This window comes from Corvus kubaryi, unplaced genomic scaffold (assembly GCF_017639235.1).
Source record: "Corvus kubaryi isolate FWS band 111438036 unplaced genomic scaffold, C.kubaryi_AGA036_p1.0 37398, whole genome shotgun sequence".
Taxonomy (NCBI): Eukaryota; Metazoa; Chordata; class Aves; order Passeriformes; family Corvidae; genus Corvus; species Corvus kubaryi.
The window spans coordinates 37,648,822-37,669,520 of NW_024581137.1; the positions used below are offsets into that span (position 1 = coordinate 37,648,822).

Below are 20,699 nucleotides of genomic sequence, written 5' to 3' on the forward strand. Positions count from 1 at the left end.
AATGCTAAATATAATTTAATACCCAGAAAAATCCACAATTCTCACAGAAGGCTTAATTTATTCAGTTCAAATTTATTTAGATTAAGATATAAGCTAAAAATATATTATATATGTAAATACCCTTTACAGTCAAACAGCTTATGCTTAAAATTTATTAGTATCAGACTGCACAATAAGAAGTTAGTATTGCATTTTTCTCAACAGAGTTAGTTCATTAGCTACTGAAGAGTTAATTAGTAGTGGGAATTATTTTGAATATTCTAGATCCCATACTTTTCTACCATTGCTCTTGCTTTAGAGATGTAGGCATTCATGGCATCCTCCTTTGATAAACCTGCAAAGAAAAGTAGGAGTCATTATCTTTCCTCATTTGTCATCCTATAAACTTGATACAGGATGTAAATTTAATTGGTGTAACACCTTTTTTCAGGTTCCATGCTTCCCATTTGGCTTTGCCTTTCAAATCTAGCATTCCCGGACATTCTGCCAAAATAAATGCATAGCTTTGGTTATCATGCAGATTTACATAACATTAGCTTGATTATCAAGATATGTGAGTAAATGTGAAGTATACATAGTAATACCAATATTAATATCTCCAACAGTGGCCTGTTTGTACAATCCATATAGTTCCTTCAGTTCTTCATCAGTTGGTCTTGTTTTTAATTTTTTTACATCTTCTGCAGCACCATCAAAGTCAGCCTGATGAAAGGACAGAAAGTGTTAGTTCTCTTTGGAAGGGGTGTATTTAAAACATGAGGTATAAGACACAGTAGTATCATTAGACATTCTCAATTACTCACTTGGGTTTAGTGGTCAGACAAGGCTTTTTCCCATGAAAGGAGCTTCATAAATGTATACATTGTTAGGAAAGGGATATAGGCTTGCATGGCTGATAGGGGCAAGGAGCCTTCACAATTTATGTGGTGTATTTGTCTTTTACAGTCACACTGCAGGTATGAAAGTATTCACTGAACTTTACACCCCACAGTAATCTCTCAACCATTTTGGGCCCTCCTGCACTGTGTTGGCTCAAGCAGGGGAGCTCAAATCCTCTCTGAGGGATACTGCCCAGTTCACCCTCCATTTCCACTGCTCTGCTGACAGGGAAGTAGGTGACTAACAGCTGGCACAGAGGAACCTCATGGAGATGAGCTACTGCCAGGACCACCTTCCACACCCAACTCTGAAACACAGGAGAGCACCAGAGTTAAGTGTAAATTTGCTCCTTTCATCACTGTGAATTACACACATCAACCTGAGGCTGTAGCTATTCTCTCTATAAAGCAGGTCTCAGGCTAAGGTTTGGGGTTCTGTTTCATGCCCAGGACATTTCAGAGACAGATTTCGTACAGTGACCACAGACCCATCAGGTCACTGCACTACTCTAATGCAAAAAGATACAACCACTTTAACATGCTATATGCTGGTTTCAACAATTATTTTAGCTTTTAAGTTGGATCTGTGTTTGCAGAAGCGCAGTATATCCTGTACAAGACCAATTGTATTGGTTTTGCATGGCCTGGGTTTTGGTAGTGGGGGGGTCTACAGGGGTGGCTTCCATGAGAAGCTGCCAGAAGCTTCCAAAATATCCAGCTGAGCCAGTTCCTGGTGGCTCCAAAGATGGATGTGCTGCTGGCCAAGGCTGGGCCTATTAGGCGGTAACGCCTCTGTGAAAACAGCTTTAAGAAGAAAGATAAACAAAAGTTATGTTGCAGTTTTAATTATGACTAGAGAAGAGCAGAGTGAGAACATGTGAGAAGAACAACTCTGCAGACACCAAGGTTGGTGGAGAAGGAGGGGGAGGAGGTGTTCCAGGCTCCGCAGCCGAGATTCCTCTGCAGGCCGCGGTGATGACCGTGGTGAAGCAGCTGTGCCCCTGCAGCCCATGGAGGGCCGTGGGGATGCAGGGACCCACCCACAGCCCGTGGAGGAGCCCCACGCTGGAACATGGGGCTCCCAGGCTGGAGCAGCCTGTCCTTGGAGGACTGCACCCCATGGAAGAGTGACCCATGCTGCAGCAGTTTGGGGAGGACTGTTGCCCATGGGATGGACTTGTGTCGCAGCAGGTCACAGGGAACTGTTGCTCGTGAGATGAAGTCACGTTGGAGAAGTTTGGGAAGAACTGTCTCCCGTGGGAGGGACCCCACGGTGCAGCAGGGGAAGGACTCCTCTCCCTGAGCAGTGGGAGAAGCCACGGGTGATGAACTGACCATAACCCTCATTCCCTGTCTCCTTGTGCTGCTGGGGTAGGAGGTAGAGCTGAGAAGGAGGGAGAGGTTAGGGGAAGGTGTTTTTAAGGCCTTATTTTACTTCTCATGATCCTGCTCTGATTTTGTTAGCAGTGAATTCACTTGATGTCTCTTAGTTGAGCCTGTTTTGCCCTTGATGGTGTTTGATGAGCAAACTCTCCCTGTCCATACCTCAACTCATGAACCCTTCGTTAAATTTTCTCTCCTCTGTGCATCTGCAGAAGAGAGTGAGAGAGTGGCCTTGATGGGTGCCTGGCATCTGGCCAGCATCAACCCACTACCCCAGCTTAAAAGTTTGTGTGAAAATCAGCAATGATTTCAGCATGAGTGCTGAAGCTCTGTTTAAATCACAGATCCTGGCGTTACCTCAGAAGTCTGTACTGTGCTTCTTTATACCACTTTTCCCTTTAGTTACAGGAAAGATTTGATTTTTTTTTAATAAGAAAACCTAATGCATGTTTGTCTCCTTAACTAATCCCTGTCTCCTTGGCAAGTGACTGTGCTGGGTGGACCAAGTGATGGAAATAAGCAAATATGAATGAGAGCTTGGTTCACTATAGCATTTTGTATTTAAACAGAGAGAAAGAGAAAGGTTATTTCTGTTTTTAAATTTAAGAAGGAAAAATGAGTAATAATTTAATTAGAGAGTGATGTTCATGCATCTTTCCTCACAGAAAGGCCCCCTCCTGGAATCATGAAACTACCTATTCATTAATGTAAGGACACGCCAGCTGGTGGCTGCATTAAGGCAGGAGCAGCAGGCAAACAGGGTGAAGTCAGGTAGCTGAGTGTATTTTACCACCAAATGAGTCACCTCTACCTCCTGAGATGGAATTCACTTCTTAGTTTGGTCTGGAAATTTAGTTTGGCTAATGAGATTCCCCAGAAACAAAATTCTGAGGAATTTCTAATTTTTTGCAAATTTTGAATTGCTATATGAAACTCACAAAGGGAAAGCACAAGTATTCTAAGAACAAAAGGGCTCGCCACAAGAGGATGTACATCTGTAACACCAGAGTTGCAACAAGGAGCAGCAGCAGGCAGAGAGGTGCATTTAAAAGGAATGTTTTTAAAAAATCATTATGTGTGATTAAAAGAGCATTCTAGCTCCCTGCAAACCAGCAATTAAATATTGAACATTCTTTAAACTGCAGCTGTAGATTGACAGAGCATGAGATGAGAAGGATTCATGATGACAATACACATCTCTAGGTCTGTCAGGTCATAGCACCCTTAAAGTGCAATGAAAGGAAAAGACAAAAATCCTGCAGCAATGCAGATGCTTTTTAACAAATAATCTTCCTACTCAGTGAGGACCTCAGTGTTTGCATAACTGACAAGCAAAGGTTTATGGGAGATTCCCACCAAGACCTCCCTGAACCAAACGCCCACTAGTGGAGGGAGGAGTACAGAGAAGAATCGGTGTGCTAAAATGGATAAAGATTGTTTTAAGTCTGAGAAGTGCTGCTGTTCTATTTTGAATGTAACAATCCTTCTGAGAATTAGCCAGATTCCAAGTGCCGTTTGTCGTCTTAAAGATCTGACACTTGGTCATTCAATAAAGTATATGATTTGACAGTTTCTGTACTAAATTCTAGATTAAATTACTTCCAAATTATATTCTTAAATCTACAACTTTATATACTGAAACATGTAACTACTTACGTAGTTTGTTCCTGTTTTAATAAAAATAATTCTCAATGTTACTACAATGCAACTATACCATAGAACCACAGCAAAACATGAAGCTTTAAGTCCAACTTTTTGTGTCTGATTTCTTTTAAGAACACTGTAGATTTCTTTTTAACCAACCAAGTATTTGAGAGTGCTGAAAAAAAATACAGGATTTTTCTAGAATAAAAAAACAAAAGGCTCAAAATATGTTCATATGTTATGTGTATATGTGATATGTAATTTAGATAAACCAAAATTGTGTGCTCTAGGCTACATATAAAAGCTGAATCAATAATGTTGAAATGACCTCACAGCATTCCTTCTCAGAATTTTTTTTGGAATATTAATATTTTCTTTCATGAAAGCCTTGGAATCTTTATTTTTCTTCTTATGCTGTATTGTCTTTTGGTCTCCTTCTGCACAGCAACTGTTCCCAGATTTCCTACAACCACCTGAAACGCTTCAACAAGTTCAGATGTTAAGCTCATTTTTAATTTTTCATCAAAAATTGCTGAGGGCCATAAACACTATTCTTCCTTTTAGCAGCAAACCCAGAATGGTGAACCCACGTGTTTGAGGCCCGGAAGTCACACCAGTACAGGGAGAGAATTCGGGGCTTGGGGTAGAAGCACCTTGCCATGTGTCTTGGGCACAGCGTGGATGCCTTCAGCCTGGGAGCAGGGAGGGGACAGACACACTGCCATAAGCAGGAGTCTGAACTCACAGTCGCTGTGAGACTGCTCATAGGACTTTTTACCTCACTATATGCCTTGACAGTCAGGTGGCCTATCCTTCCATGAAAACAGGCCTGTTCCACTTTATGCTCAGCATAAAGGGAAGAGGCAAGGACATGGGGAGTGCAGAGGAACTCACATGCTCTGAATTACATCCCAGCCTACCCCTGAGTCACTCCAGCTGTGCCACACTGCTGTGCAGTGTTCCAGACGCTGCAGCATTAGGATATGAGGGAGTTTTGTACTAAGGTAGCAAGACGAGACTAATTACACAAAAACTGCTACGCACTAACAACAGTATTTTTTAATAGATGTACAGCATTTATAATGGAGAAGCATTTAACGAGAGGAAACAAAAATCAGCAATACAAACTACCTTACCAATGAATTAAAAATAGTGGTCAAAAGAAACTGGAACAGTACATATTTGACACTCCTTAAAGCATTTAAAGTCACACTATTGGTTCAGATGTATAAAAGGGATGTACATTTACTTACAAAAATAAATGTGATGACTACTGCTCAAGGTTTTTTTATAGGTACAATTTTATTAAATTAAGTATTTAATTATTGATCCAAATATCAGAAAGGTGACGTTCTTGACTACATCTATCACTGACTCCTCCATCACAGGCACCTCTTAATATTATCCACACACATGCAAACAAAAGCAGGATTTATGCTCTGTTAACTGTAAGATTTAAAATACGTATCAATAATAAACCATACCTAGGCTGCCACATTGTTTAAAGTTTAAGTAAGTTGCTACTGCATGTGAGCCTCTGCCAGCACTGACATACAAGGACCATTCAAATCTGTGAAAATCTTTCACATGTCTGGAGTTGTTTTCTGAGCTAAACTTCTGTCCTGGTTTTGTCAGGGTAGAGTTCATTTTCTTCATAGTACCTGGTACAGAGCAGTGTTTTGGATTCAGGATGAGAATGTTGATAACACACTGTTATGTTTTGGTTGTTGCTGAGTTGTGCTTGCACTGAGCCAAGGACTTTTCAGTGTTTCATGCTCTGAAATTGAGGAGCTGCACAAGAAGCTGGAGAAGGGGGGGAACACAGCTGGGACAGCTGACCAAACTGGCCAAAGGGATATTCCACACCACAGAACGTCATGCCCAGTGTATAAACTGGGACAGATAGAGAGGGACAGATTGCTGCTCAGGAAATGGGCTTGGCCTTGCTCAGTGGGTAGTGAGCAATTATACTGTGCAACACTTGTTTCTCCTGGGTTTAATTGCACATGCTCGCTCTCTCTCTTTCTCTGTCTCTCATTACTACTATCACAGTATTATATTTTACTTTTTTTTAATTATCAAACTATTCTTATCTCAGCCCAGGAGTTTTTGCTTCCTCCCCCTTTTCTTCCCCCCACCCCCATCTCTCCTCCCCACCCCACTGTAGGTGAAGGGGGTGTGAGCAAGTGACTGCATGGTACGTATTTGCTGGGTGGTGTTAAATCATGACAACTTCACAGTAGGAATGAACCAGAAGCCCTGTTATATTGTACAAGACTAAAGATAAAAAAATAAATTAAGGACACCATTAAGTTAGTAACCTTATCTTCCTATAATTTTATTCTATTTGCATCTATAGGAAAATATCACAAGATAGTTTAAAAATTTGCAAATGCGTATCTTACAGAGCAAGAAATGTGCAGACATGAAATCTAAATACTAAACATTTCTTTCTTCATTCCCCTCTAGCGAATCATTCTGCAGAGACTGTTGCTTAGGATTTGCCTGCTTACACAACATGCTTATGAGCAGCCTGTAAAAATATAATTTCCTTTTAATCATGTGCCAATAAAATTCCCTTTAACTCATCAAATAAAAAGCATAAAAATATATACAGACATAAACATACACGTGCATTAAAGATAAAAGCACAAATTATCAGACTATTATCAGATACTCCCTTTTTACAAAGAAAAAAGCTTGAATGAATTCTTCATTTACAGCAAATATTTTACCAGTTTGCAAAACTTATAAATATTTTACAGCCTCACTAATGAGAAAATTATTTATTCATTTGTCCTCATGCCCATACAGCTAGATTCAATAAATTTATGGATATGGTTAGTAGCTGTCAACCAAACCAATGTGAACAGAAAAGCTTTGTAATGTCTAATGCAGAATGAGTATGGTATCTTAAAATTTCAACCACTGATTTCTATGTGGAAGTGTAACTATACAGCTATGGAACGGCATGTCATACTGCATTCAGCTCTTTCGTATGATTTATGGCTCATTGCTTAATCATCAGGCTAATAAATTCACTTTCTAGAGTGAATTCAAGGCAGATTAAAACAAACTATAATTTCAGCAATCATTAATTAAGCAAAGGTGCCGTTACGTTTGGGATTTGGCAATCTACTGAAGAAATAGATTTCTTCTTAGCTGTAATACAGCACAATGAAACCTCTGTGCTATTCAACATAATTGCAGCTCAGAAGAAAATTGCTAAGCTGCTGGCAGCGCACTCCCTGCATCTAGGTCAGAGCATTGTGCTGCTCACCCTTTGCAAAATGCACACTAACTAAACAGAGACAGACATAATGAGACAGGGATAAAAGAGCTTGCAAATCTTGAAGTGAAAGGGATAATAGGAAAGCCTAAAGAAGAAAAACAGCTTAATCCATCAGGGCATGGCCGAGACAAGGGAAGTATTCATAGTTTCCCACAAAGGTAGGAGGCTAAAAGCCAGCAATAATTTCCTCAACAGCTATTTAAAGCTACGATCAGAGAGAAGGTAAAAGGAAGCTCTCTCTCTAGCCAGAAGGTAGGAAAGTAGAAGCTCTCCTACCACAACACAAGCCCATCAAAATGTACCAGTCCAAAGATGCATACACCCTAAAAAAACCACACCTCTTCCTTAAAAATTATTTGTGCTTCCCAAGTGCACATATAACACTGCGTCAGTATTAGAAGTTTCCCTCCTCCCTTAATAGCTCCAAGTAACCAGCTAGATCCTAAAAACATGGCATGTACCTGCCTTTTCATGCCTAACTCAGTCCTGGCAAACTCAGATGCACACCTAAAGAAAAATAATTCACGTATGCTCTGAACAGGTAAGGCTCCAAAATATTACATGACCTATGAAATAGTTCAAATTAACCAGCGTGCTTCTCACCCTCCACTTGTGAGAAGTAACGCACTATTTAACCGTCAAGGGTTTAGGCAAATTTCCCTTGCCGCAAGGTAACCTTGATTTTGCAGTAAAAATCCTTATGCTGAAGAAATACCGCAGTCTCCAGCACGGCATTACACAGACGGACAGTTCATCCCTCTCCTCTCGTCTCTGTCTCACAGATGCAGAAGTGCGTACCTGGAGAGTCATGATGCTGCGAGGATGCGCAGGGAACGGCCTCGTTCCTTCTCCGGCGGGGACGCGGCGCGTCTGCCCCTCGGCTCCGGTGGCGCGGTCGCGGTGGCGCTGGGACGGTCCCAGTGACCTCAGCTCGGCCGCCCCAGGGACTCACTCCCGCCGCGCCCCCCGGGCCCCGCCGCGACAACTGAGCGGCGACAAGCGCCGGGGAAGGCGCGGTGGGGGCAGGAGCATTAAGCCGCCAGTCCTTTCCGCTGAAAGCCTGAGCTCGTTTCCACACCACCGAGGATTAGGCCACCAGGCTGAGAGCAGTGATACAGAAAGGTTCCCAAGCCGTTTGTTTGAAAAAGGAATTTCTTGAGTGATTTGAACTGCAACCAGCCCAGTTATTGGAACTGTTACCTCTGCCGCAGCCCCTGCCCGTGTCCATGCCCAGCCAACCTGGGACCTCTCATCCTTCAGCTGCAGCTATGAAAAACATGTGGGTCATTCCAAGGATACCTCACACAAGTGGCTACACACACAAAATACACTGTGAAGGCTGGTTTTTAATTTGGTCTACTAAGTACAGAATAAAAAGAATATTAAATTAATTGATAAACTACCCTACAAAGGTAACCATTGAAGAAAAACAATCCATCTCTATTGTATCAATGAATAAATTATTTATATTCATGCCTCTATACATTTATGTTCACCATTCCCTGAGCATTGTTTGATCACAACACTAGGTACTTCTGCATTTTTTAACCCACTAACTTCCATAAAACCATGCAAAAAGAGTAATTTGAGGGGAAACACGTCCAGCTTAAATTGTCAGGAATTAACGAGAAAACAAATCAAGTAAATTTCAGTAAATAGAAGAAGATTTAAAAAAAAAAATTGAAAACACCTCTGAAGCACCAGTGTCCTGGCGAAGAAGCTCTGCTCTTTCATGGCCAAGAGGCTGTGCTTAACCATGCTGTGCAGCACGGTGAATGTGTAAACTGAACGTGCTTGTGAAGATTTATTAAAGGCTTGGGGCAGATTGTGGGAACCACTGAAGGGAACCAGCCCTTACCTGTCTGCTCAGTCACAGAACACAATGTCCGTGCACAGCACGGGCGCATATTGCACTGCAGCAAGGGACGCCCCTGTGGCTGTCAAGTCCCTGTGAAGCACCCCGTCACCTGGCCCTGACTTTGTTAGCTGATATACGACGAAGCAGGTCTGCCATCGACTATGCGCCAATTTTCGGGAGCGCTCGAGCCCTGGGAACGCCAGTAGTGAGCCTACGGCGACCCCCGCCAAGGGCAGGCCCCCGGCAGCAGCGCTTTAACGCTGCTTTGCACCAACGCTACGGCCGCTTCGCGATGCGGCCCCGAGCGCAGCCCGGGCACCGCCCGCCCAGCCGCCACCGCGGGACCCGCCCGAGCAGCCCAGCGCCCCCTCCGCCCCCGCGACGCCCGCACGGCTCCTGCCCGGCCCGCTCCGGACACCGCCCAGCCGCGGTCGGGGGGCGGAGCGGGGGCGGAGCGGGGGCGAGGGCGGGGGCGAGGGCGGAGCGAAGCCGGGGACGGAGCGGGACCAGACCGGGGGCGGAGCGGGACCAGACAGGGGGCGGAGCGGGGCCGAGGGCAGAGCGGAGCCTGACCAGGGGCGGAGCGGAGCCGGGGGCGGAGCGGGACCGTGCTGCGGACCGCGGCGTGTTCCCAGAGCGCGGGGTGGCCGAGGTAGGGCCGGCTCTGTGCCGGCGGACGCCGCGCAGCTGCGGCCTGGGCCCCGCGGTCGGGCAGCCGGAGGCCGCCGCGCTCCCCTGGCCGTCTGGGCGCGGTCCGGCCCGCAGCTGCTCAGCGGGTGGGGGGCGGCGGCGGCCCGGGATGCGGCGGTCCGGGAAGCGGGTGCTGCGGTCCCGGCGGAGGCCCCGCCACAGGGACCCGGCGGCGGCTGCAGTGCATCGTGCTGGGGGCCGTGCTTAACCCGCGTTTCCCTGTTGCCAGGAGCTGGAGGAGCCCGCGGAGCGCTCTGCAGCGGAAGCGGCTGGAGAAGGTTCCTGGTGGTGACGTGGACGGTGTTTTCCCGATCTCCTTTCCGCAGGAAGCGAGGGGGGTCGCGACGGTGGTGCGAGCTGGAGGAACTCAGTGTTTGTTTTATCACTCGTTGCTCTGTCTCCTTATTCCTGCACGCTTGTTTTTCTCAGGAGTGCCCATTTTGAACAGAAAAGCGTATTCTTTGAACTGTGAACATGTTCCATGTTTCTTTCCTCGTGCACAAGTCTGCTGCTGATTTTGCTTGTCACAGGTCATCAGAGCATCCCTAATTGAAAGCTTTTAAAAGCGGTAACCCAGAGCTCTTTTTTTTTAAGCAGTCACAAGCTTCCGTTCTAACTCGGTCGTATGTAAGAATTTTTGTGGTTATTTCCATTCTTTAGTTGTGTTCACTTTTTGGTTGTTGCCACTGTGATGGTAAGCAAAAGGGATTAGATAACTGCATAAATGATAGCTCCATAAAGGACTGATAGGTTAAGTTGGCACATTTTTATTCTTATATCCCAGATGCAACCATTCTGGGTGCTTGGGAGCTGAGGGGAATGCCAGCCCTGTCCTCCCCAGATGGTTTTTCCAGTTTCTACTGTTGGAGGCAGACAACTGGGTTGGATGGACCATTGCTAAGGTGGCCCAGGGCATTTCACAGATTATTCTGAGAGTGCTCAAGAGTGCCACAGTGCTTTTTTGTATTTTGGAATCCTCAGTTTTACTGTTCTCTGGAAACTCCTTCACTGGTTTTGACTCTTATTTTGGGTAACAGTTCACATTGCATTGATACAACTTTGTTCGAGGTGGAATGATAGAGTATAGACTATCTTGAGTTGGACAGAATTCACAAGGATCATCAAATCCAACTCCTGGGCGTTCTGGTCCAACTCGTAGCCCACCCCCAGAATCACACTGTGTACATCTTTCTCCTGTTGTCCTCCAGACAAGTTTACTGAGTGAAAATCTGTCCAGACAGATGTTGCTTGATGGCAGTACACTTGTGTGAAGATGGTGTTTGTCTTTTTATAGCAAGGTAGCTCACTACCAGTACACAGGTATGAGCAGCAGAATGGTATCTTTTGGGTGGCAGCCTTGAGATGTTCATGAGCTGTACATAAATGCAATCTGTACGCCTGCTTGGGTAACTAGGAAACCTAGGAGGGAGTCATGTCATGTTTCCCCTGATTACAAACCTGAACTGCTCTTATTCTGTAAGGTTGCCTGTGCAACAATGAAGATATTGCTAGTTCCCAAGCAGGAGCATGGGGGTTTTGCAATTTACCAGGGACATCACCAGGCTTGACTTTGTGTCTTCACTGCTACTCTGAACTAGATCAATCAGAGCAAGAACAATTACGCTTTCTCCATTCCTGTTCAATTTTTCTCATCCCTAAAGGCATGGTCCAGGTGACACAAAAGACCCCTTCTGAACTTTTGGAGGCATGTAGGGGATTGCCTTCCTTCCCTGAAAGCATAAATTATTAAGAGTCTGCAAGTTACTATCATGCCTTCCAAATAGAGAAAAACACAAAGGCATGGACTAAAGACTGAAAAGACAAATTTCTAAAAATCCTAAATAAATTCAGGAGCTCGTTTCATGTTGTGCTTCAGATTTTTTTTTTGCCTTTTTTTTCCCTCCCATGTCATGGGGGGACAATGCAGCTGTTCAACACCGAAAATGGAGTGGTCCATCAACCTGTGATTCTGGGGATGGGTTGTTGTTTGGTTGGGTTTGTGGTTTTTTTTACATCTGTAATACCTCCAGCTGCTTTTCAGCTTTGTAAGGGTCTGTTGTCACTGCTGTGGCCTTACTGTCCTGTCCAGCTATTTATTAAAAAAAAAAAAAAAAAAAAAAGCAGCTCCACACCTGCCCTGTGGAAGATGTGTGAAGGATTGGTGCCAATGTGAGGAGGTTGACAGATGCTAGTATCACTGACATAGGATGTTTCACTTCTGCATTCCCAGAAGAAGCTTCTGGTAACAATGTCCACAGCACACAGTACAGTATTTGAACTAAGGTCTTGCTCTTTCTTCCTTAGGGTGACAAAACACAGAACCACCTCAGGATGTCTGTAATTCAGCAAGGGACGGCAACACTTCGGAAAGCAAAGAAAACCACTGTAAAAACATGCCTAGATAACCCCTTTGTTTTCCAGTGGAAAACCATAGATGGAGAAGATATGCATTTTATACTAGAGACCTTAGAAGAAAGGATTAAACATACTGGACTTAAAAAGATTGAGAGTCCAAGAAAGAAAAAACGTTCCCTTACAAAAAAACAAACAGAAAGAAAGTGTGATGCTGGCACCAATGAACTCCCTAAAGAGGAGACAGAAAGCCACCAACAAAAACCAGGATGGACTGACGTAAGTATCAGAAGACAGCTTGCTATTGGAGTTAATGAAGTTACAAAAGCATTGGAAAAAAATGAACTACTTCTCTTGCTGGTGTGCAAGTCTGCCAAACCTGCCATGATCACGACGCACCTGATCGAGCTGAGCGCAAGCCGCGCCACGCCGGCAGGGCAGGTGCCACGGCTCAGCGAGACCATTGCGCCCCTTCTTGGCCTAACATCCATTTTAGCACTCGGCTTCAAAAAGCAGTCTGACAAATTCACTGAAGCAATAGCAGCAATAATTCCAAAGATACCAGCTTTGGAAGTGCCCTGGTTTCAGTACAGAACTGAAGAATCCATGGCTTATGCAGATACAGATTCTTCAGAAAATCTGGAACCCGAAGAGCTTGCAGAGGTGCTGGGGGATGAGCTCACAAGTCAGAAGCAGAAGCATATGGAAAGCAATCGGCCTGATCTTTCAAATGTAATTTTGCAGCCTTTGAAAATCAAGAAACTTGTCCCAAATCCCGATAAGATAAAGAAACCGCCTCGCAAAAAGAAAAAGGCTTTTTCAGCGTAACTGATTTTAGTTTGGTCCTTTCCATTAAACTGATTTTTTAAATGCAGAATGGAGTACAGTTCTAACTGAACAATTCTTTTATACTTTACAGTGTAAAGCTCTTGAATACAAGGTGAACTTTATGTTGTGTTTGGCTGAGGTACTTTCTGCTTTAATAAAGAATATTACTGCGACTTGAGTGTTAGTCTTTACCTGGGGATAAGTATTTCATTGGCAGCTGGAGATCAGAGTTAAAGCTGGTAATGAACATGCTGAAGTAATTTTAAGACGTAATTAATACTTCTTTGGAGTTAATGCAAAGCATTAAATGAACTTTGTATTTTTACACAGATAAACATACTTTAAGCAAAACAGATTTAAGTATAATTACTCAAACAAGTAAATACCAAAAGTGAAAGTTTATTTAAACAAAGGTCCATGCCAGTATAAGTCTTTTAAAGCTGGGATCAAGTAAACAGCTGTAATAGCACAGGCAGACTTCCCTTTTGAACTCTATTATAATAGTTTGTTCTGCTGAACAACAACTTGTTTTGGTCACAAATGTATGCAGACGTGGGTTCCACCTGATACCTTCTATATGGTATGCTGAAGGAAAAGCTATTTTCAAATACAAAACCAAATTACTACTGCTGCAGTATTAAAAAAAATACTTCCATATGCGAATTATTAACGTATCCTGTGAGAAAATGTAAACCTAAATTCCATTAGATCTCTGTCTAAAATTGTTTCCCAGGAAATTGACATAAGCCATATACTGTTTCATATAAAGTAGATGAGAACTGTAACTGCTACAAGACTGAAAACGTACCACGTAACTTCTGAGTTTCCTTAAATTTTACTGGGGACTATGAACAATTTCCTAATGAGGGAGTGGGGTTGTAGGAAGGAAGGGAAATAGTGCTGTAATTGAGGCAATCAACAGCCTAGGAATTTACTTGTAGAAGAAAGCATAAAATAACTGAGTTACTCTGTTGTTCCTTAAAAGGTAAAATTTACATGTATTTTTCAGAATTTGTTAATCTAGACTTCCACTGCCATCCAAGAGATCATCTGTATTTTGAATTTATTTAGAAATTACTTTAGTTCATGACACCAACTACAAAGGCAGGCAGTAGCAATGAGCAGTGACTGTGCAGTCATGACGCTCCTTGAAGTTTAAACAAAGCATTTAATGCTAAAATTTTTGTCCTTGTCTGAGGGTGCAAGAAGAGGGGAGATTTCTTTGCCTTGTTTCATAGTCTTTCATACATGTCCTTTGTTCTGGCTTTCTGGATGCATAAAACTTTGAAGGCATGCTGGCACTAGTGTGCATCATTCCCAGGCTGGCTAACCATAGCATAAGAGTCTTAGCATTTACACAGAGCATAAGGACTAGCTTTCGTAAAGAACATCAGCACAGCAATCATCTTTCAAGCACTTCACTTCCTGCCCAGGTCTATCTCTGTCTTCAGGGATTTGGGTTCCCTCTCCAGATAGGAAGTTACTTTGGGAAAGAAATAATAGATGTTTAAAAAGCCAGATGGGAAAGGTGGTGGAGCAAGCTTTAAAGCTGCCAATCCTTTGCAAACAACTATTAGGTTCTGAGGAGTCTTGCCTTCAGAGCGGGCCTTATGCACACAGGTTCAACCTTGGAAACAAGAGACGTGTCCCTCCTACTGAGCTCCTGACAGTGGCCCCACACAGATGTTCACCTTTTATTTAGTACCTGCTTAGGAAATCAAATTGAGCTGCCGCAATTTTCACCTCCAGAGTAACTGTCTTTTATGTGGGTGCAGGCTGGGACACCTTCAAGACTCAAGTCCTCTTGATGCTGTGATACTTCAGCGAAACACTACAGGTGAAGAGCACTCAGGAGGGAGAGAAGAGGCCATGCTTAACACACACAAGTCCATGAACAAAACTCTCCAAGAGCTGCCCCAACACTCAGGCTTAGATGCCTGCTTCCCTCATGCCCTCTGGCCAATAAATTTTCTCTCTCAGCTACAATGCTGCACAGCTTCTACAGGAGCATGTCTCTGCGCTCTTGCCCCTCAGTGAATATGCAGAGTGAGCCAGAAAACAAGACAGAAATTTATCCCTTGGATTCAGAAGCAAATGGCGCTATTTTACTAGAAGGGAGCATAAGACTGGCCACGCTCCTTCCTTCATGTGCCCTAACCTGAAGATTTGGGTAAAAGCCAGGCTGCAGGAAACTCATGTTCAAGTCTGTCTTCTACCTGGACATACTTGGTCAAGGACAATACTTGAAAGGATTTGCCTTCTGATTTCAGAGAAGATAGGAGGAATCATCTGCCTAACATTTCTTCCATGTGCATTTTTTTGAGGGGAAGGAAGGCAGAGAACATGAACGTATCTTACACCTGGGCTGTGATCACCTGGGCTGTCTCAGCAAGGAAGTACCTTAGCCATGAGGACACAGCTATGCCCTGCTGTCCTACCTCACCTCTGGCACCCTTGAGGATTGCTGAGGCTCTGCCTTTCAGAGCCGAAGCAGAACACACTGAGCTCCTTGGTGAACCTCCTCCTCATCCCAGAGTGCTCCATGAGAATGCCCTGCCAAGGAGGCACCTTCTTGCCTTTTAGGAGTTAAAAACTTAAGTCTTTGATGGCATTGAGATTAAATCCTTCTTGTTACCTCAGGTATCATTACCATCAGTTATGTTTTCAGGCACTTAATTATGCTCAGGCCTCACACAGAGTCCAAGCTCCCTCTGCACCACCCATTTTGACTGCTACTAGCACAGAGGTATCAAGAGTGGCCAGAGATGTAAAGCCCAACTGCATTAGATCTCCTCTGAAGACCTCTTAAATTCAAGAGCTCCCGAGCTGGTGCACAACCAGGGGTCAAACAAACCACGTTCAGTCCCTTCCTTTGTTTGAAGGAAGTCGAATGCTTTAATCAGCTATAATGCAATAAGGGAAAGGATTTATCACTGTTTCTAGGGCAGAGTCCTCTCACCACAATTCAACAAGAAAAAGAAACCAAACCACAAGCCATTCACACATTGGAAAAGGAGCGGGAAGAAAGAAAAACCCCACTGCTACAAGGAGGTGGGTAGGGCTAACAGTTTTGAAGAACAGACAAATTTATCTTCATGTACAGAATTAAACTTTCAGCAAAATCTGCTGTCAGAATTACAGGCATGTTTAAAAGGAAAGTAAGACATTTGCATTTCATGAGATATTCAAGTCACATTCAAAAGATGCTCACAGCACAGAGGCTTCACTACCACAATTTGGCACTTTCAGCTAGAACAGTTTCTTAACGCAGATTTTCTCAGTGCTCACAATTCTGCAGCATCCATGAGCTGAAAGAACTGCTATCATCTCTAGCTATGACGCTATGCTGGAATGCATATAAAGTGCTTCAGAAGCCACTCCTGCTGCCGAGCATTCACGAGGGAATTAAAAGAGCTCCACCCAACAACAAAGATCAGCCCTCCTGCATTTCAGGAAGCGCAGTACAGAGACTTCCGAGGACTGAGGGCAGAGCATTTCTCTTCTGCTTACCAGCCACATACATAGCAAAACTTCTTGTTCCAACGTCAGGATAAAAACACTACCAGGAACAATTTATGAATACATATTTACACAAGGTACTTTTCATTAGAATTACAGACTTCATAGGAAATCAAAGTAGACAAAGGAATATGTGCAATTTCGCAGAAGCGTTGAAAACATTCAAACTATAAATATCCTGATAGCACTACTAAAATTCTTAGTTTTACACACAGGCTGATGTTATTCTACTGAGGAAAAACTAAGGTTTTGTGCCACAACTGTAAATTAAGTACAGTAATGTATTATCATTCTGGCAACATAGATAACACCTGCACTGAACAGTGCGATACTGTTAAATCAATCCACTGATCTATTTAAGATCAAAGTACAAATCTGTATTTTTTATTGATTTGGCAGCGTTGTTTATGGAGAAACAAATGCACTAGTTAAACCAGTACATTGTCATACTGCTCCAGTTACAAAAACATCCAGGACTTCCATAGAGCTACAAAGGTATCGTACTTCGTGATTTTCCCCCAAATGACGATATCCATGTTAAGTAATTAAGCAAAGATACACTCCAGTTTGTATCCTTCATTCTGTTACACTGACATACATACATCACCACTTAATAAATAGAAATGCAGCAGTTCATCCACATAATAGCAAATATTTTAGTACCCTAATCCACCACTGAAGTTCAGTTTGTACAAAACAGTCTTTTCTACAGAGTGGAAAAAAATACCTTCTTCTCATCAAGGTGCAAGCTAAGCTTTGAAACTTAAATGAATGTGCTTTTTATTCTTTTCATGGACAATAGAAGAGTTTCATGGACCATCTGATCTATCTGAAAATGCATAAATTTGGTCACATGTGGATGTCTTCGTTGATCAGATTTAACGGACTATTTCAGTATCACTGACGTTGTGCTTTTACTCCTCTTGAACAATACTATTTCAAGAGTTATGGAGATCAAATTAACTCAAACGATGACCTCGAGAGTTCTAGAAACGTAAGTGTTCTCATTGTAATACAAGACCAACCTAAAGGAAGAAGAAAAATATATTATTTTAGTTCAAATGTGGCAGTAAACGTAAACATCAATAGTCTCTGCATCTCAATTATGGATCATGAACAGGGCCAATTAACTTATTTTAAAACTTCTGCCCATTTTTGGCCAGTGCAGATTAATGTACCATTACACCTAATGGAATTCAGAAACTCATTTTTCTCCCTTACCTTTTCAGATTCCATGCCTGGACACCTCCAGTTGTACAAGTAATACTGCAAATTTCCATCTCCAATCCCAAACTTGAGTTTTTCCAGGAATGTTTTGTTTTCCATTAAGTCTAGTGCATTGAACACATCAAATCCTTTCTGGCAACAGCAAAACATTTTTTAAATTTTACTTTTGAAAGTTTCAAATGACACACAAATGATACTTTACAGAGTGGCAAGAGACTTAGGGTATTCAGAAACTTAGTGTCAGCTTCAACAATAAAATAGGCAGGGTTTTAGAGGGATTATGTTGACACAAAATCCCACTCTGACTCCATGCAGAACGCATAGAACCTAAGTCAGTAACTCAACATTTTGGGTTTTACTTTGAAGGTCAGGTGTTTTGTCCTGTAACTGCCAAACTAATTCTAAACTAATTTTATAGAGTGTGATATGAAGATAAAAATAAACATCAGCTGACAAGCAAATCCTAAAAGGAATTTGCTGAGCTGAATTTGCGCCTCCAAAACCCATGCTTCGGAATTAGAAGTCCAGAAAGGAGACTGGTGGGCTGTCCCCAGAAAAGAGCCAAACACCCACACAGCCTTTGGTTTACTCCTCTCCCACAGGATGGGGAGAAAACAGAAGGAAGGCAAGACATCTTGTGAATTGAAATAATGTCAGTTTAATAAAGAAAGCAAAAGGGGAAGGCACAAGGGAAGCGAAGAGAATTCATTCACTACTTCCCACTGCTACACAGATGTCAAACCACTTCCTGGGAAGCAAGGTCTCAGCCTGCATAATGGTTGTTAGGGAACATAAATGCTATCACCGGAAGCATCCCCCCCTTCCTCCTCCTTTCCTTCAGCCTTTAAGAACATCATATAGTGTGGAATAGCCCTTTGGTCAGTTGGGGTCACCTGTCCTGGCTATGTCCCCTCCCAACTTCTTGCCCACCCTCAGCTTCCTCACTGGGGGGGAAAGAGGGAAAGCCTTGAGGCTGTGCAAGCACTGTTCAGTAAAAACCAAAACACTGGTGTGTTATCAGCCCTGCTTCAGTGACAAAGTGCAGCACCATATGGGCTGCTAGGAACAAAGTTAATTCCATCCCAGCCAGACTCAGTATGTTCGTAAACAAAAGGCTGTGAACAGGACTGCATTTATCATCTCTCTTCCATTGCCTTACCTCTCCTCATGTAAAATTCAACTGCCAGATCTGCAACTATAATTAGGCATCTAATGATGCATTACAGGCCCAGCAGGTACTTTAGAAATCACAGGTGTCTAAATCCCACTATTGCAAGGGATATACGATGATCCCCTCGAAAGGAAAGAGTCACATGTCACATTGGGAGAGAAATGTATGCAGGGGAAGGTACAAAGCCCTGCAGTCAGACCATGGAACTGCCTCCTCACCTGTCCCATCCGTGGCCTAGAGAAGGGCCAGACACACAGCTCCCTGTGCCACACTTCTAATGGAGACCAACCTTTTTCTACCTTGACTTTTAAGAATAATTTTAAGTATTTTTAGCCACTTCTGAAAATTATACTACCTTCTCAAAGTCTGTCTCTGAAGTTCCTTTTGGATTATTCTGGAGCCTGAATAACAGTATTCTCCATGACTGTCCAGGAGTTTTCCCTGACAAATAGTTACTAAACTGCTTCTAGGTTAACAAGCCTCAGCAAGCAGTTCCTATCACAGATGGCAGCTCAGCTGCAGTGTTGCATGAACATGGCTGGGACAGACAGCTTGAAGACTGTGTGGCTGCCTTCATGCAGCCTGAAGTCTGAACAGATACAGCCTTTGCAGACCATCACTGGCTTCATATGGAACCAACACAGAAATCCCCGTGGCATGTGCAGGCAGCTCTGAACGTGGCCTGCTGGAGCACAGGCAGCACCCCAGGCAGCTGCAACACCACCAGCAGTGCGGCAGCAACACCTCAGCTGGAACGAGGTGCAGAAAGAAAACGTGCCTGTGCTCTGCAGCGTGCTGGGAATGGTTGTAGAGTGGATGCTATGGACTGGATGAAGCTCGTGCAGTTCTTTGAACCACCCAGGCCAAACAGGTCTCTGCAAATTCACTCAGAGTGCTGGTATGTGCCACTGGTGTAAGCACTGCACTCCCACGAATCCCTAATCACTAAGAGCTGAGCAATAGTTTTTCATCAGACAGCACTAAACTCTCAAAATTCTTCTGTTTAAGAGCTTAATTTATAGTCTTCTCCCTTCCATTCAACTAAAAATCTATCAGTGTAATGCCATACATAAAGGTATGCTTAAAAGCTACAAGGACATCATCTACACAGCTTTACACGTAGTAATGATAAAATGATAACGCTCACATAAATAAACTTTTACATTTTTTAGAAATAAGAAATAATTTAAAAAAGGAAAGTGTATTTTATAGCACTTATTACTTCATCTCCAAGGGAAATTCTTTTAGTGATACTTTTCGTTCTTCTGATACTTAGTGACTATGGTCACCAGTGTGCTCTTGGGCGTTTCCACAGTTCAAGCTATTGCAAACACTTCATGCATTTGTCATTTCACAGCATCACTCAAAGTAAAAAGGAAAAACAAGCATAGTGCTTTATATTTTGATATATATATTGTATATGTCTCATCAACTGCATTCTGTGCTGTAGATAGTAAAACTGAATGCACTGGCACGGATAAATTACTCCAGTTCTTACCTTGCCACCACTCCTAAGAATACTTTTGTGAATGAAGCAGAAAAAACCCAACCTACAACTTACCAATTTAGCTATAATGAGTGCATCATTCATTAAGTCCAAGAGGGGAGTCTCTGTATGAATATTGTAAAAGGAATAGGCAGCTTTGAGGCTTTTATGAACAGGATGATGCATCACTGTTGAAGGTAATGTGTAGAAACTGAGGAAGTCTGTTAAAATACCTTTTGAACCCTACAAAAAACCAAACCAAAACAAAAGTCCATTAATAAGTAATCAATTACTGGTTAGGCTAACGTGGCAGTTCTACAGAAAGTAAGTAATAAATGCAGTAAGGTTTGTGCACTGTAAGTATTATGGGA

The 20,699-nt window shown here is 43.0% G+C and overlaps 3 protein-coding genes across 5 annotated transcripts in view; 1 reads left to right on the forward strand and 2 right to left on the reverse strand.

Annotated features, from left to right (window-relative positions):
• Window positions 1-52: 52 nt before the first annotated feature.
• Window positions 53-8,386, reverse strand: ACBD7 (acyl-CoA binding domain containing 7). The gene is made up of 4 exons (XM_042043776.1): window positions 7,996-8,386; window positions 585-702; window positions 421-483; window positions 53-334 (listed from the first exon to the last, which is right to left on the reverse strand). The coding sequence occupies exons 1-4, from the start codon at window positions 8,005-8,007 to the stop codon at window positions 261-263; spliced, it is 267 nt and encodes an 88-aa protein (XP_041899710.1). The 5' UTR covers window positions 8,008-8,386; the 3' UTR covers window positions 53-260.
• A 1,624-nt stretch (window positions 8,387-10,010) lies between these two features.
• Window positions 10,011-13,096, forward strand: RPP38 (ribonuclease P/MRP subunit p38). Of its 3 annotated transcripts, none has more exons than XM_042043769.1 (2): window positions 10,011-10,095; window positions 12,050-13,096. In XM_042043769.1, exon 2 carries the CDS (start codon window positions 12,077-12,079, stop codon window positions 12,923-12,925), a length of 849 nt encoding a protein of 282 aa, XP_041899703.1. In that variant the 5' UTR covers window positions 10,011-10,095; window positions 12,050-12,076; the 3' UTR covers window positions 12,926-13,096. The 3 variants fall into 3 exon arrangements, with proteins under 3 accessions (XP_041899703.1, XP_041899701.1, XP_041899700.1); XM_042043767.1 differs by having other exon boundaries at window positions 10,032-10,117; XM_042043766.1 differs by having other exon boundaries at window positions 10,077-10,313.
• Window positions 13,097-13,308: 212 nt separating this feature from the next.
• Window positions 13,309-20,699, reverse strand: part of NMT2 (N-myristoyltransferase 2) — a 35,680-nt gene continuing 28,289 nt past the window's right edge. The window contains exons 10-12 of the mRNA XM_042043763.1: window positions 20,404-20,571; window positions 17,666-17,803; window positions 13,309-17,469 (exon numbers count right to left, since the gene is read on the reverse strand). Of these exons, the coding sequence (XP_041899697.1) occupies window positions 17,449-17,469; window positions 17,666-17,803; window positions 20,404-20,571 (327 nt within the window). The 3' untranslated portion in view covers window positions 13,309-17,448. The remainder of the gene's footprint in view (window positions 17,470-17,665; window positions 17,804-20,403; window positions 20,572-20,699) is intronic.

Bases quoted from the DNA above. Each gene is read 5' to 3' on its own strand.
- ACBD7 (XM_042043776.1), bottom strand. The intron at 484-584 runs GTATTACTATGT...TTATTTTGGCAG, and splicing joins TGTTGGAGATATTAATATTG to AATGTCCGGGAATGCTAGAT. The intron at 335-420 runs GTGTTACACCAA...TTTTCTTTGCAG, and splicing joins AGCATGGAACCTGAAAAAAG to GTTTATCAAAGGAGGATGCC.
- RPP38 (XM_042043769.1), top strand. From the start codon at position 12,077: ATGTCTGTAATTCAGCAAGGGACGGCAACACTTCGGAAAGCAAAGAAA.